This window comes from Bombyx mori, chromosome 13 (genome assembly GCF_030269925.1).
Source record: "Bombyx mori chromosome 13, ASM3026992v2".
NCBI classification, from domain to species: domain Eukaryota; kingdom Metazoa; phylum Arthropoda; class Insecta; order Lepidoptera; family Bombycidae; genus Bombyx; species Bombyx mori.
Window position 1 is genome coordinate 14590634 of NC_085119.1, and position 17281 is coordinate 14607914.

A 17281-nucleotide genomic window follows, 5' to 3' on the forward strand; every position below is an offset into this window, starting at 1 on the left:
AGTATTTTTATTATTCTATTTTACTCATAACACAGGGGATCGTAAAATGTGGCCGGATGACCGTGCGTTATTTAATTTTGTTCCTGTTATATTTAATTCTGTTCCGAACTATAATTATTCTTATTGTATTTATTGTTGTGGATGACCAGACTCACTCGGTATTATAACTACTCAATTTTATATAATATCTCTATCAATAGATATTTGTGGTTACGTAAATAAAAAATAGGTAAAAGGCAAAAAACCTTTTAGTCCTTTTTCTCCATTGTTCGTCAAGCGATATTTTATTTAACAACTATTCGACGACGATCTGTAGATCTATCAATAGATGTGTGTGTACTTTGGTAAGCACGTAAGAAGCTATACTTCTTTGGCGTAATTGTGTTAGTTATCAACTCACGATTTACAAAATTCGTTACCTAATACTTATAATAACAATTTACAATTTAATAATAATGTGTTAAAATCGGATCACGGATCTGTTTTCTTAAACTTATCATAAAGATAATACTTCAGAACTTTTGGGAACCATTTTTATTTCACCTTAACTAGATAAAATGTCATTAGCAAAACCAAATAGAATTTAGATCGACCACTGGGTAAATAATAGTCAGTCTCAAAGTTTACTCACAAACTATTAGTATTAACAGTGGAGGTCTTATCTACTTTAGCTGGGAAGCGGTAATGCGTTTCGGTTTCAAGAGTGGGAAAGCTGCCGCACAATACAATTGATAGTTTTCCTACATGTTTAAAGGTGGTATTTACGCTGTGACGTCGTTGACGAATCTCGAAAAAAAAGCACAACTCAACTCAACAAATTCGAGATTAATAAACGCTATTTGACCATTGTAATTCGTGTGTGTTTTTCGCGCAGAGCTCCCGAATAAGCCGGTTATCTTTGACGAATTCGGCAAGGAAATATCCGGTGCGGCGGGCCCTTACAACGAGGGTGGGGACTTCAAACTTATTTGTTCAGTAAACGGGGGTAAGAACAATGATTTTATGTGAATTTCCTGCTACCTCATTACGAGTGATTCTATACCCGTTGAATGTTTCAAAGAATTTCAACTTGGAGACAAATGCTTTTCTTTAGAATTTATGAAATTAATAATGTCGATTTGATCTTCGTTCAGTTTAAGGTGCCTTTGCGATGCCTTTGTATTGTTACGTGCTCGTGGGTGTTTTGTGTGTACAATTGTTATAATAGTACTTTCAATTTCTGTTTTTTTTTATTTTGGGGGCTAAGTCTGTGTATTTAATTTTGTTTTAGCTATAATATATAGTTTTTGTGAATGTGTTTGTGTTGTTTTAAGCAATTGCCATCTTTTAAATTTCAACTCGTAATCTTTATATAGCTTCTTCGTATGACCATCATTTACTTAACATTTTTTTAAATATAGGTACACCCACTCCAAGAGTACAATGGCTGCACGGAGACACAGTTTTAACGACTTTGGGAGCCAGTGACCTTCAACCTTCGGGGATGACCAGGACTCTAGTACTAGTTGTGAAGAACGCTACTAGGCTGCATTTGTCTGCTGTTTACACTTGCACGGCTGATAACACACTGTTGTCTACACCGCAGAAGACTAGCGTTCGAGTGGATCTGTATTGTGAGTAAAGTGTAATTTTATTGATTACTAGCTGACCCGGCAGACTTCGTAGTGCCTCAATCGATAAATAAAAGACGGATCAAGGGGACACATCAAAGGAAAAACAAAATTGTCTGTTTTTATATAATTCCGAGCTTTTTTATATTTTCTCACCTTTTAAACCTTTCTTGGATTTCCACGAATAATTTAAGACCAAAATTAGCCAAATCGGTCTAGCCGTTCTCGAGTTTTAGCGAGACTAACGGACAGCAATTCATTTTTATATATAGAGATAGTGGGAAACTTGGTTTATTAATCGGAGTTAAGGCTTGAATAGTTTTGAAGCAGTCATGGTCGAATAAAATGTCTGGTTCAGTAGTACGTGTGATGTGACGACATTGCCAAATTCTAAAACAGGTATCAATTTTAAAATTACCAATTTTTTTTTAAATATGTATTTAGCACATGCTTACAACTTCCTCAATGAATCAATAACATCGTGTAATAAAAATCAAATCCGCAAACCAATCAACTTTATTTTATTTTCGGCAACCACTGCCATCTTGACTATTTCTGCCGCGAATTAATGGGATAGTTGTTTTTTCCCCTACCTATTCGCTGGTAGCCTAAGGGGCTATTCCAGCTACGCCCGGTCGGGTAGGGGAGCTCACGGGTTCAACCTGAGAGAAGTTGCTAATACTAGTCTTAGCAAGAGTAGTGCTTCGCAGAGTCCACCGCCGGATCGGAATCGCGACCCACTGAAAAGATCCGGCGAGAAGCTCAGTGGGCTAACAGTTGTTATACGCATAATTCAATTGAAATTCACCTTTTGTCTCAAAGTTGGTGTCGTCATTTATCCCTTAGCCACCTAACACTCTGTGGGTCATACGTTCATTTAAAAATCAAGTACATAAAATAGTAACATAGGAATATAGATTGTTAGGTTATAAATTGGTAGGTAGCGGCTTGGCTCTTCCCCTGGCATTGCTGAAATCCATGGGCGACGGTAACCACTCACCATCAGGTGGGTCGTATGCTCGTCTGCCTACAAGGGCAATAAAAAAAAAGTTAGATTGAGTGAACATTTGTGATTTTTCTTTCACACATTTTCATTCTGTTCATTACATTACCATTGACTGAAGTGTCAATGATTATACAATAATTAAAACCAATCGATTACAAGAAGTACATAAAAACAAACAATCATAGGTTTCTAAACTTTCAATCAAAACGTATCTAAATTTTATCAGAGAAACAGAAGCTATCGATTTATGGTAAAACAAAAAATAATCAGTCATCGCTCTCATGAAAAACGAATTTGTTTTTTAAAATAAATCATAATGAAAACTTTGATAATAGAAAAGAATTCTGGCTATACCCGAAATTGTGGGAAAATTAAACAACATTGGACCTCAGCCAAATTACTAGCCCCGAGCTTTTCCAATCTATGAAAGTTTAGTTTCAATACCAATCTTATTAGCCTTCATAAAAGTATCGAATTATTATGTTTTAGCTATAAATTCGATTATACTAGTTTTTGTATATAGATTTCATGGAATTATTTTTTGTAATAACCATAATCGAAAATACGAACATAGTTTACACGTAATAAATCTTATCATAATAAATGTATTATTTTAAAACAATAACAGAAGAATAGAAAACAAGTAATCAAAAACCAATCAATTTTTTTTTTGTGGAATTAGTCATTAAATAAGCAAAAATGCTAGACGCATTAGTACTTACATTTCGAACTGGAGATCTAGAATAAAATTACGTATCTTTAACAAAAATGAAATTGTCATTTGGGCGTGTAAAATCGTGCAAATAAAATAGGTTTTTAAGAATTCGATTTCTAAATATGACTTTTCTGGAAATATCTAGTAAAAGTACTAACTATTTTGTAAGATCAATGAACTCTTTCTAAATAGTTTAGTAACAGACAATTTCTTTACGAGAGTAAAATAAATATTTCACGCAGTTTATCTACGCGGAGTCGTTTCCGAGCTTATTGGTTTAGTTGACAAGAATAGATCTTTTTATTTACTTGCCTGATAGCATTTTGATGTATTGGCGCACTTAAAAGTGAAACATCAGGTGCTCGACTCTATTGGAACATCTAATTTAATAAAGCAACAAAGTTTAATATTGGACATTTATTATGTTGTTTAGTTTGCAATTTTCACGATCAATAAAATAGCGAAACCTTAGGTGATGTTGCAATTTTGTAGCACATCGTTTCCGACCTTCGGTCAAAGCGATCATTTTCCGCAACATATTCTTTTTCATTTTAAGACTCCGAATGATCCCAGACTTTTGATACTAAAAATATCCAACCTAAAACTGAATGTCTTGCGAGCTGACAACGTTATGTGGCTGGTTTTATGGTGATGACGAAAAACAACAAAGCAGGAATTTTAGGGTCATTGAGTGCGACACTTGATTATTTTTTTTCTTTTTGGCCCTTTTCGTACTGAGAGCTCGCACAATCCACTATCATCTTCTTACTCGATAAAATAATACAGTAGTGATATTGGTAGGATCTTATCCATACGTATGAATTTTTTTCCAGCTTTATTAAAATACTTTCAATGACTTTAACTTACTTTACTTTTAGCTCATTTATTTTAACGGTTCTTATCACAGTCTTGTTATTTACTGAGTTCTTCTGAACTTCTTTATTATATTTAAAATTAACAACCACAAATATCTCAGTATCCCATTTTTTCCCAGTGAGGCCGCTATCAGTCGAAATTTTATCAAAGGAACAGCCGCTCTCCGTGGGCAGAAAGACTGAGCTTTGGTGCCGGTCTACAGGGGCACGACCCCCTGCTAATATCACTTGGTGGCTTGATGGAAAACAGCTGCACTCTATCGGCAAACAGAAAGTGAGAAACTATTATATAAATAGATAACCAAAAAAATAATAATTTAGTTTTATTGCTATTTAGTTATTGGGGCCTGGGTTCAAAGTCTCATTTGTATTATGTAAAGTCTATTCCTCATTTCAAACTAAGAAGAAACTGCTTTGGAACAGAAAGAGGAAATAAGGTAGGCAGTACGAGCTTGTACTATCTAGTAAAAATAATCTACCATCAGTAAGAATATGAAGTTGAAGACTGGAATTTATACCTCCGTTGTTTCTAATCAGTTTGCCTATGTCTGAACTATTAAGGATTCAACCCATTGTGTAACATTTAGACTTTGCCACGAAACCTTTATGAGATTACGATTTTAAATTGGAAAGATACACTTAGACTATTTGTTATTATCTGGCAATTAAGATTTGAATTCTTACTTAACTTATTAACTTAACTTATTAAAGTTCATCGTAATTCAACGTCAAATTTAGGTTTCCATAAAGTCAGTGAATACAAAATATATCAGCACTGTATTTTCTGAAACAGATTATTTATATTAAAATTCGTTCTCATCATAGAAGGATACAAACGAAAGCCAGTCTTTGCTCGAATGGGTCCCCATGAAAGAGCACAACGGGAAGGTACTCACATGCAGAGCTGAACATGTTCGCTTCAATCACTCCACCATTGAAAGCAAGCTACCTTTGAATATTTACTGTAAGTATCGCTTCACTTTACCAAATAATTCAGTAAGGATTTTCCAGATATTTATTGTTAAGGCTCTTTTGTTTTATTGTTATGAATGTCTTGACCATTTTGAAACAAAAACGTCATTTTTCTGCATAAAAGAAATCCCCTAGTTAATGAGACGGTTTCGTAATTTCAAGCCGTAACTTTTCAAAATTAATTATACTTTGTCATCTATTTATGATTTTATCATCAAAGCCGTCATTTTAATTTTGACTATAGCTTAACTCTGAAAGTGAACTCCGATAGCTGCACATCAAGTGATTGAGACCATCTCGTCGATCGTTTGAATCAAAATTTTGCACGTTACGTTATGAAGTTTTTAAATAAGTTTGTTTCCATGTGGCCGCTTCTGGACTCAATCTAATCTTGACTTCATTTACTAATAGAGAATCTTCCGTTCAATCTTCGATGAAACTTGTTAAGCTAAAGTAATTTGAAAACTTTTCTTGAGATTTTTATATAATCAAACGAAAGCTTCTAGAATATATTATCTTGTTTTATCCTCGATAACGTCCGGGATTATGTCAAGTGGCGTTTTAAATATTAGAGCATTTAGTTTTATCAGAAGCGAAGTTCGAATCGGGCTTAGCTAAAAACGCGTTCGTGAAACGTTAGTAGAAAATATGAGCAGAGAAACACAAAGACCCCTTTTTCAGATGCTATTTAGTCTCAGCGGCTCCTTTGATTTCAACAATATAATATAATATGAGAGATCATTTCATTTTTCTGGTCATAGAAATGATACCGAAAATATTATTTCTTTACAGCGTCAGTAAATATAATACAAAAAGGGCATACTAACCACTACATAGTACTAACTTAATCAGTATGCGAAAATTGTAGTGGTCGATAGCTAAAATGTATTAGCATTGCTAAAATGTTTTCTCTAGCTAATTTATTCCTGTATTTATTTACGATAAACTTATCGCGACAAACTTTTTTAATATAACTTTAAATGTTCGTCCATTGAATCCAACTACGGCGTTGCAGTAAGACAGTTAGTTCTTTTCTTGTAAGAGTTAGACAGTTGAAAATTCTCAAGATAAGGTTTCTGTGCATCACAGATATTAAATTTATTTCTTGTTATTTCATTTATAATAGAATCATACTTATCAAGAGGCACTTTTTCATTTATTCTAAATACTAAAACACAAAGACTGGGTGGTGCATTAATATATTTTTTTTTTAACTCAGACGTTCCCATTACAAGAATGGAGCTTGGCTCGAAGATGAATCCAAACGATATTGAAGAAGGCGACGATGTTTACTTCGGGTGCGACGTTGACGCAAATCCACCAGCGTACAAAGTCATATGGGAGCATAACGTGAGCAAACATGTTCTTGAGTTTTTGACGTGTTTATTTTTTGAATAATGATAAAGTCTGCATACTGCAGATACAACAAAAGACTTTTACGTTGAAGAATTTGCTTCGTGTAATAAATATGCTGAAATAAAAACCAACTTGCTAAATGCACCAGATATTGATTTACCAGTAATTTCTCAAATTGATTTGTGGTTATCTATTCATGTTACAAAAAGTATAGTTTAATAACTCACCTCCATACTCTGTAGCATGCGGTATTTCAGGGCAAGTAAGCGTGTGCTAAGATTTTCAAATTGCGATCAAACCGTAAGTGCCTTAGTTATGGTATTTGGTTAACACCAAATGTCTCCGTTCATAAACAAATAAATATTATATTGTGATTGATTGATTGTATTGTATTTATAAATTTGATTCGTAGTATATCGAATCAGTACTGACTGTTAAGTATCTACAGTCGGCATCAGTGCGCCATTTCAATAAAGCGGCACGACACGAGAACCTTCTCATCGTGGCCGCCGGTAACTAAATTCCCGATCCTGCGGACCGAAAGCAGTCGACGTCGCCCAAAACACGTCATCTCGGATCCTCCCGATCCACTAAAGGTTCTTTTAGGTACCTCAAGCACCGATCATCGTTCTCGTCGAACCCGTCGCTTGCGATGAAGGGCTCGACGAGTAAATTAACCCACAGACACAGTCCACTGAGTTTCTCCCCGTATCTTCTCGATGGGTCGCGTTTCCGATCCGGTGGTAGATTCTGCGAAGCACGGCTCTTGCTAGGGTTCGTGTTAGCAACGTCGTCAGGTTTGAGCCCCGTGAACTCACCTACTAGCTCGGCGAATCTAGAATAGCCCCTCGAGGTTATTAATTTAGAATAGGTAGTAAAAAAAAAAGCTGATTGTCCCAAAGTTAGGACTAGTAATTCCATTGCTATTAGATAAAACAAACTCATCAACTCGAAATCCTGTGTTCCGTGTGTTCGATTGAAAAGCACATATCCGAACGGAAGTGCTTTACACGCGCGTTCAACATTCAATAAAATTGTCACCAAAAACCCTTCCCTCCCGTAGAAAAAGTTTAATCGCCTCTACTAGGTTGTGTATGGAAAATTTTTTAACCAAATATATTTGATATTTGTTTTTCTTGTTCTTTTCTAATAAATGTCTGTTGCTGAACACAGTTTAATGATATTTTACAAAATTAATGAGTCGGTAGCTTTTGTAAACTAGTGTTATTCAGAGATAATATTTTATTACAACGAAATTGTGATAGTCAATGACCAAAAATAGCCCGGAGCGCTTAAATTCAACATTTGCCTAATTGGTATAAGATGTAATTTGTTGTTGTCACTATATTCTAATATGTAAATGTTTGGGTTACTTCTCGTACATGGTGCCAATTAAGTTAATTTGATTTTAAATGAGTAACAGGGCTTAAGTTTTAAATGTACTGTAATCTGTAATGTAATCTGTACTGTAATGTACCTGTAATCGAGACATTGCAATAAAAACTCTAAAAGCCATGATGGATTCGTGGTTGAAATAATTATAATATCCGGGCACTAAATTAATTAGCTTAGTTATACAATATATTAAAATTATGCGGGTTTCGTTTTCTGAAGCATTTTTTTAAACTATAACATTCATATTCATTCAATGAGAAAGTAGTTGGAGAAATCACAAAGAAAAATTGATACCTGCACAGGTTCGAACTGCGAAAAGGCGTATCTAGAGGGTGACTGGTGTATTGATTACCAAAGACACTCGTCTAAACATTTCGTTATTTACAATTAAATCAATCATCTTGAAACATGAGTTCTAAGTAAATTATTTCTATAGTATAACGGCTGTCGCACCCTTCAAACCGGTTGACATTACTGCTTCTCAACAGAAATGGGAGGGTGATGGTGGCAAGTCTAAAAATGATTATCTATAAATTAATACCTAAAGCAAAAACTTTGTAACCCCTTTGTGTTCTTTACGAAAATTGTGCGGACGGAGGGGTATGAAATTTCCCACACTTATAGAGAATATAGAGAATGAGTGCAGAATGTAAATATTTTTTAAATGATTCAAAAAAAATATATTAAATCAATAAAAAAATCATTACACACACTACCATGCATTTAACACACACAGGCATGCATACTATTTGGTAATTGTCAAACCTTCCTTATTGTTTATAGTCTGTGGTCAAATTGAGAATGGAGTAATATTGTTTGTCTTTATTAATATTTGCCTAAAGTGTAGTCTTGGCGAAATCTGTGATTATAGAAGTATAATAATAGTCTTTGACAATAGTGTACAAACTTATGATTTCAATTAATTATAGTCGAATTTCGACTACTGCGGGACCACTAGTGTTAGTTACATCGCAAACATGATAAGCGGTCCACATGATAAGGCCTAGTTCATCGCAGCACGCCTAAAGCTGGAATAAACAGTATTTCGAGTTTGTTCAAACACAGTAGACGAGCCGTTAAGACCGACCGTGTTGTTCAAATGTACACAGTTTACATAAGAGCGCAATACCAGTGGCATTCTCCTTGATTAGGTTTTGTATGATTTTAGCGTGACCTTTGAAATTTCACGCATTCTCATCTCATTAAAATATGCTAAACATTTTTTACATGGTTCCTTTACAAATACAGACCTACTTTAATGAGCATTGTCGTAAACATTATTAAAGGAACAGGTTCGCGAATGCGCTTCGAAATAGTCAAAATGCCTATTTTGGCGGAGAAGGATAATTATGTCTTGCTTATAAATTAAATAAGCATTTTGGGTCTGGAAGGAAGAAATGACGCTCTGCCAATCCTAGACAGGCTTTAACTTAAGGTTGGCGGTGGCATAATTAACATAAGAAGTGATTTGAGATCGCCTGTCCGTGTTGATTTCTCATTTCAAATAAATAAATAAATAAATATTTACTAACAATCACGCCACGTTAACTGGTCCCGTGATAAGTTCGTAAAGAACTTGTGTTACAGGTACCTGATAACGGATATAAATGTAAGATTTTTATTATACACATACATATATTTAATATACATCCATAACCCTGGAAAAGACATTTATATTTATCATACAAATATCTTCCCTTGGCGGAATTCGAGCCCACGACTCCCATGTGTAGTGACCATGTCACTTACCACTACACCAGACGGCCGTTAAAATGTATTCATTATCAATCGTATTTTTAACAGGAGGTTCTTCTACAACACAATCCATCGAATGGTGTAATATTGACCGGGAACACGAACCTGGCGGTCCGAAACGTATCAAGACACCAAGCGGGAAACTACACTTGCACAGCATCTAACGTGGAGGGTGACGGAAAATCTCCTCCACTGCACTTACAAATAGTTTGTGAGTATACTTTAATAATGATTATTGCAGTACGTCAAGTAATAGAAATTCAATCAGTGGCACATCAAGATTTACATCCATATTAAGTTTTACACTTTATCGTTGAAAATATGAGAGACTGTTACCAAAATTATGATAATATTCAAATTCATTAATACAGAACATTCTCTGGCTTAAGCTAGTCGTATAGACCTTATAGGTATAGACTCCATTAATTACTTATACGGCTTAATATCGCGTTTAATATTTTCTTATATGCTATTGCATAGCTTGTATCGCGGGCTTTGAGCGCGGCGACCGAATCAAGAAATTCCGTAACGAAAATAAAACCTAGCACCCCCACTCCGCCTACCATGTGCCTCACAACACATTCACACGTTGCGCTTCTATAGTGTTTGTGAATCAGCGTGCGGCGTGACGTCACACTGCATGCGCATCATGAAAAATCTGCCCATCTCTCTCTCGCGCGGTCTAGCTTATAAGTGTGAAGGGAACAGTTAATTTTTTGCTTTTGTTAATGCTTATAAATATAGCGTGGTCTTATTATTGTTTTAATATTAAATTATTATTGTCTAATTATAATTGCATAAGTTCATAAAAAATGCTACGCAATAGCTTTACCGCGGCAGACCCCGAGTGCCATACTTTTTTATTATTATTTCTAACATGTTTAATGCTTTACAGTTTGCGTGTTCGGACAATTATGTTAACGTTCGAACGTATTGAATGTTCTGCAAGCTACCGTTAAATTTGGCTCCGCTAATTGCTTTACACCAGAGGCCCGTTTTTAAAAATTAATATTTATATTTACGTAATAAAAAAGAAACGATCCTAAGGAGTGTACTAAAATGAGCTTATGACGTCTCGATAATATATTAAAGTCCTTATAAAGTAAGAGCTTATTTACCCTATGAGATATGCGGCCATTTGAAAATATTATAATCCTAAATTAACTATCCTAAATTATGATAATATACCTATTTATGTATATATACCAACACTAACACTGTAAGCTTCAGTTTAATGGCAGGGTGGGGCTATTTTGGAATTCGGTTTTAGACTTACTTAATAATAAAAATAATATGTAATAAAATGGTACTCCTTGTCCTTATAAAAGTCATATAAATGCATCAGACATCTAAAACTAAATATAAATCTTTCAATTCCAAACTGAGCCCTTGAACGTATGTAGAAGCATTATTATAATGACATCCAATAGGCAGTCCATATTCGATTGTGTTAAAACAACATAAAAAATAAAAGGAACCAAAAAAACGCAAATCCGTTCCTGAAATGTATGCGTACGTTCGGAATCCCCGTCAATTACTGTCTCAACGAGGGGTTAAGCATTTACTCGCATCGAAAGAGAGATGGGAAATTAAAATAAAAACCTTTATGTTATCGAATCGGTTCTGAAAGGTTTCGGAAATGTTTTGTCATGTCAATGAAAAATAAACGAATTATGATGTTGCTATTGTTGTTAAGAAAAAAAAAACACGTGTGGCACTCGGGAACTGCCGCGATAAAGCTTTTTTTATCAACTTATGCAATTATAATTAGACAATAATAATTTAATATTAAAACAATAATAAAATAAGACCACACTATATTTATAAACATTAAAAAAAGCAAAACATTAAGTGTCCCCTTCACACTCATTTTTTATGATTGAAAGATTACTGGTGGCCCGGAGGCCTTTCCAGCTTCACCAGGACAGGTGGGCGAGCAAAGGCTCAGCCAGGAGGGGTGGAATTTGCTAACAGCTACCCGAGCGCCTCCGAAGGAGACCTAACAGCTCAAGAGTAGCTGCTTCGCGAATGAATCTACTACCGGATCGGAATCGCGACCCGCTGAGAAGATCCGGCGAGAAACTCAGCGGGCTGATGAATGGGTTAGGTTGCACGGCGAACTCTTTGTCGAGTTCGACGAGTACGGTTACCGGGGTCCCTAAGCCTGCTCCTAGTGTTAGAGCTGAAGGCGTCTAATGCAAAGGTTATTGGATCTGATGGATCCGTAAGGACGTGTCTAGGGCGTCGACGGTGACTGACTCCTGCATGATCAGGATTCGGGGAGTAGTCAGCGGCGGCTACGATAAGGCGATTATCATGACGCATAGCCTTATCGAAGTAACGTTCCGACACTGACTTCATGTGTTTGCGGATCGATTCGAGGCCCAGGTCGTCGTGTAGGTCGACGTTCCTCACGAACCACGGAGCCCCGACGGCTAACCTGCAAAAGCGGGATTGTAGGGATTGGAGGGTGTCTATGTGTGTGCGGGCCGCGTGAGCGAACACCACACTCGCGTAAGTCATGACGGGCCTTATGCAAGTTTTGTAAAGTGTCACCTTGTTCCGAAGGGACATTTTACTCCGCTTACAGATCATGGGATAGAGTCTACCGAGAATAAATGCGGCACGGTCACGGACTATTTTTATATGCGGGCGGAATGTCATGGATGCATCCAGGGTGACTCCCAGGTACTTGACCTTCCTGGTCCAGGGTATAGGTTGGCCGAAGAGGGTGATCGGGGGTGTGATATTTCTCCTCCTAATGCGGGAGGAAATAAGCGGAGAGTTTCCCCTTTGAAATAACACTGCTGTGCTTTTCGCTGGGTTGATGTCTATGCGCCATTTTCGGAACCACTGTCCGAGGGTTAACGCTGCACTCTGGAGCTTACTCGCGATTAGGGACTTGTTTCTACTTGAGTAGTAAACGGTTGTGTCGTCAGCGAATAAGGCTAGCTGGGTCGGCGGCGACCGGGGAATATCATTGACAAATAAACTAAATAGGAGCGGAGAAAGAACGGAGCCTTGCGGGACTCCAGCCGTGAGTGGTCGCGGGGAGGAGCGGGTTCCCTCTACTCGATATCGAAAAGAGCGGTTAGACAAGAAGTCCCGTATGATGAGCACGAGACTGTCCGGTACGCCCATGTTGAAAAGTTTGAAAATCAAACCGTTGTGCCAGACTTTGTCGAACGCTTTTGCGACGTCGAAGAAGAGGGCTCCCGTGTAGATCGGTTTTGGTCGGTTAAGTCCCACGAGAATGTGCTCCGTGAGGCGGTGCACCTGTTGTACGCATGAGTGATTTGCACGGAATCCGAATTGTTCATCGATGAGAATGCCCTTTGATGAGACGAAGTCTCTGAGGCGTTTGTAGAGCAGACGCTCATACAGTTTGCCCAGAGACATGAGGAGGCTAATCGGGCGGTAACTCGTCGGATTATTTTTTGGTTTACCGGGTTTGTGTATGCCGATAACGTTCGCTTCTTTCCACACCGCGGGAAAGATACAGTTAGCCATAGCGGCATTGAAGATAGATGCCAACATCACGATGAGTTGGATGGGTAGAAGTTTAATAACGCGGTTAGATATACCGTCGGAACCGGGAGCTTTGCGAGGACGTAGGTCTTTGATCAAGTCTTTAACTTCCATCGGGGTGACGGGTGGTAACGCATCCGAGGGTGGCAAGGAGGCTCTGCGTTTTACCTCACTGTCTACTAATTCTACATGAACAGGGTCCACGGATTGAGTGCTGGGCGTGCACTGGGTTTGTAATGTATCGGCCAGCAGCTCTGCTTTTTCTTCATCATCGAACGCCGCGAGTTGGCCTGAGGGGCCTACGAGGGGGGGCATAGCTACGACCGTATCCGATTTGAGAGTACGAGCTAAGCGGTAGTAAGATCTTTGAGAGGGCGCGAGTCCTTCTAAGAAATCAGACCATCTGGCATCTCGGACTTCGGCGATGCGAGACTTTACGTCGCGTTGTAGGGCACGCATTCGAGTACGATTTTCCACTGTAGGATACCTATCGTAGGCGCGGATCGAGGCGTTCTTAGCTCTAAGGAGTTCCCTAATATCGTCGGGCAATTTGAAGCGGTGAAGGAAGTCCTCCGCCACAACTTGCTTCGATGACCTATCTAATGTCGAGGTGATGTGTGACGTTACGATGTCTATGGCTTCAGCGGTATCCTGAGGAGACGGGGTAGAGTCCGGGCTAAACGGGAGCGATGGTGGATCAGATTCAGCCAGGCTAATGCCCAGCGTGTGCCAATCCACCACAGTCCTCGTGACGGGAACGGAATCGGGAGCGCGACCGAGCTTCATAATGACGGGACGGTGGTCTGAATCTAACTCTGAAACTACTTCAATCGAGTGTAAGCGCAGAGTTACGTTTTTTAATAACGCTATGTCGAGTATATCGGGGCGATGCGCGATATTTAGCGGGTAGTGAGTCGGGGTTAGCGGAGCGATGATATCGAAGGCGAGATCATCGACTAACGCGTCGAGCCGCCTGCCATTAGGGGTTGTGGTGTGTGAGTTCCACCTGATGTGTTTACAATTTAGGTCGCCCGCCAGAATGACAGAGCTTCCCATGCCGAGTAGCGCCTCGATATCACTGCTTAGAACGATCTTATCCGGAGGAAGATAAACGGACGCGATAACGATCGGCGCGTGACCCGTCAGTGAGATTCGGCACACTGATGCTTCGATGTTAGCGAGCGCGGGAGGATCGAGCGGGACGCAATGCAGGGCTCTTCTATAGTAAATGACGGTACCACCACCACGAGCAGTGAGCCTGTCGTTCCTAACCATGTTATAGTTCGCGATTTTAGGGTCGCGACGCGCGGGCTTGAGTAGGGTCTCCTGCACTAAGAAAATGTCAATTTGATGGTCACGCAAAAAATCACAAACCTGATCACGTTGATTTGCGAGACCGTAAGCGTTAAAAAATCCTATCGTTACGGATAAGGGCTTTATTCTACTAATGTACGCCATTGATTACCGGCGGAGTGAGGGGAGGACGTACGTATTTAACGACGCGTATACGTCAGCGTATTCCTGCACAACGGCGATGAAGTGTTGTGCAGTGGAGGCGGCGCGAATGGCGTCACCCAAGGCGTTAACACGCTCAAAGTTGATCGACTGAAAAAAGTCGATCGCTAGAGCGAGGTTATCGGACGCGGTCGGAGTGCTGGTCGCGGGGGAGGAATGAATCGCGGGGGAGCGACGTATCGCGGGGGCGGGACGAATCGCGGAGGGAGGAGCTGCAGCCGTGTTCGTGTACGGCAACGGTTTAGCCCAGGCCGAGCCGCTGGGCACCGGCGCCGGCACGAAGGCAGGCTTAGCCTTCGGCACAGAGGGTGCTGAGGCTTTGATGTCTAGGCGGGAAGCTCGGAGGCGGTTTTGGCGGGCGACGCGGCGATTTATTTTTGGAGCTCGGGGGCATCCACGGTAGTTCGCGGGGTGACCCTGTGTTCGACACAGGACGCAGCTAGGCGGTTCCGTCGCGGTTTTTTGGTCGCGAGCGCAGAGGGCCGTGGCGTGATCGCCCATACACTTAACACATCGGGGGCGCGCGTGACAGTTACGGGAAGAGTGCCCGTACAGTTGGCAGTTATGGCACTGACTAGGAGTGCCTTTTTTATGGGGGACTTCGACGGCGATACCGGAGAGCTTACAGACGGTCCGTATGTTAAAAATGTGCTTACCCTCGGGGGTAGGCTGGAGGGCGACTAGAACCATATTGTATGGCTCCCTACCGCGGCCGGTGTGCATGCGGTGCACGGAATTTACTGGTAGGCCTTGTTCTATCAGATCAGCCTTGACGAGATCGGCATCTAGCTCCTTCGGAATTCCACGTATGACAACGCGGAGTTCGCGCTCCTCCTGGAGCGTATAAGTGTGGAAGCTTATACGCTCCTTTCGGAGGTAACTTGAGAGGGCCCTATGGTCGTCGGGTGTCGTTATTTTTATTTGAATCCCGTTGGCGAGATTACGGGCGCTGACAAAATTAATATTTTTGGCCTTAAGGGCCAGGGAAACTCGGTCCCAAGCTGCCTTGTCTTGAAGGATTACCGGGGGAGGGGTCTGAGTTTTAGATTGTGCCACTGGACGCGGCGACGGTGTTGCACGGACAGCGGGAGCGACGGGGGTCGGAGGGCGGGGACGCGACGCGTTCGCGGCTTTGCTTACTTTAGCGGCCGCGGAAGCTCGGGCCTCCGCAGCACGCTTTTTACCTTTTTGGACTACTGTGAATCCATCAGTCGTGGCGGCGGGGGAAGGGTCGACCTCCATGTCCGACTCTGAATCGGATGAGGAGGGCGCGGGCGACCTGCGGGTGGGTGTTTTAGCGGGCGCAGTAGACGACGCAGACACGACGGAGGCCGTGGACGAACGCACGGAAGCAACGTAGGTCGCCGACGAACGCACGGTTGGGGCGGAAGCTGCAACGGTCGACGCAGAAGTTTTGGGCGCGAGTATCGGGGACACAGGATCGGCGGGCGTGACGGAGGCCGCAATGGACGACGCAGGAGCGATGGGAGCGACGGAGACCGCCGGCGAGTTCGCTGCGTGATGGGTCTTGAATTCTAAAAATTCTGCCGATAGCGTTGGGTACCTAAGGCGAAGAAATTCTGCAAAGAGATCGACCGTGGACTCCATTATAATAGACGAGTGCCCAGGGGGGGCTGCCCCGGGACTTTAAAAACACACTCGCCTTACGGCGAGGCCCCAAAAATTGTAATAATCGCAATTAATTGCGGCACACAGCCGTCCGCTTGCAAACGGGCCACTAAGTTACCGAACGAATTCCTGGAATTTAGGGGTCCGCCCGCTCACAGACGACGATGCGACGCAATTAGCACAGGTAGTCACTTCCGAGAAAAACACTTGGACGCCAGATGTGCCCCAAACCGAGGTCGGGCAATCGAACGGTAGATGAGCACGTCAGCACGCGACGGGTGCCTGAATCGGAATGATTCACACTCATAAGCTAGACCGCGCGAGAGAGAGATGGGCAGACTTTTCATGATGCGCATGCAGTGCGACGTCACCTCGCGCACTTATTCACAAACACTACGCAAGCGTAACGTGTGAATGTGTTGAACGTGAGCTACATGGTAGGCGGAGTTGGGGTGTTAGGTTTTAGTTTCGTTACGGAATTTCTTGATTCGGTCGCCGCGCTCAAAGCCCGCGATAAAAGCTATGCAATAGCTTAAAAATATCATCCGAAGGGATAATTAATTAGAAGAATTCAAGACTGTAGACTTCTCTCTGAAACACAAATGAAACATATATTGGAGCTGACTCTTTTTAATAGATTTCAGTTTAAAGCTTCGGTACGATAATTTGAAGAATCGTTATTGTAAATTAACGGAGACAACTACAAGATAAGTGGAGATATTTGACACCTTTAGCATCTATGAGCCTGTTTCTTCATAATTCCCAAAAACAAAAATTAACTATGTGTTTAATTGAAAGCCAGTTTTGTTGAAACTTTATTTAGCTGTTTTTGTTACATACCAGTGCAGCTGTTTAAAATTTATAATGCTCAAATTGATAGATATAATTGAGTGAAATGGTTACTTGTTTATATTGGGGGTTTTTT

General features: G+C 40.6%; 1 protein-coding gene across 8 annotated transcripts in view; it reads left to right on the forward strand.

Moving 5' to 3' along the window:
• The window catches only part of LOC101738258 (hemicentin-1), a 304965-nt gene that overhangs the window by 262454 nt on the left and 25230 nt on the right, over window positions 1-17281 (forward strand). For all 8 annotated transcript variants that reach the window (XM_038015172.2, XM_062671912.1, XM_038015173.2 and 5 more), the window contains 6 exons: window positions 875-985; window positions 1401-1613; window positions 4326-4480; window positions 5032-5170; window positions 6398-6528; window positions 9733-9895. In XM_038015172.2, the coding sequence (XP_037871100.1) occupies window positions 875-985; window positions 1401-1613; window positions 4326-4480; window positions 5032-5170; window positions 6398-6528; window positions 9733-9895 (912 nt within the window). The remainder of the gene's footprint in view (window positions 1-874; window positions 986-1400; window positions 1614-4325; window positions 4481-5031; window positions 5171-6397; window positions 6529-9732; window positions 9896-17281) is intronic.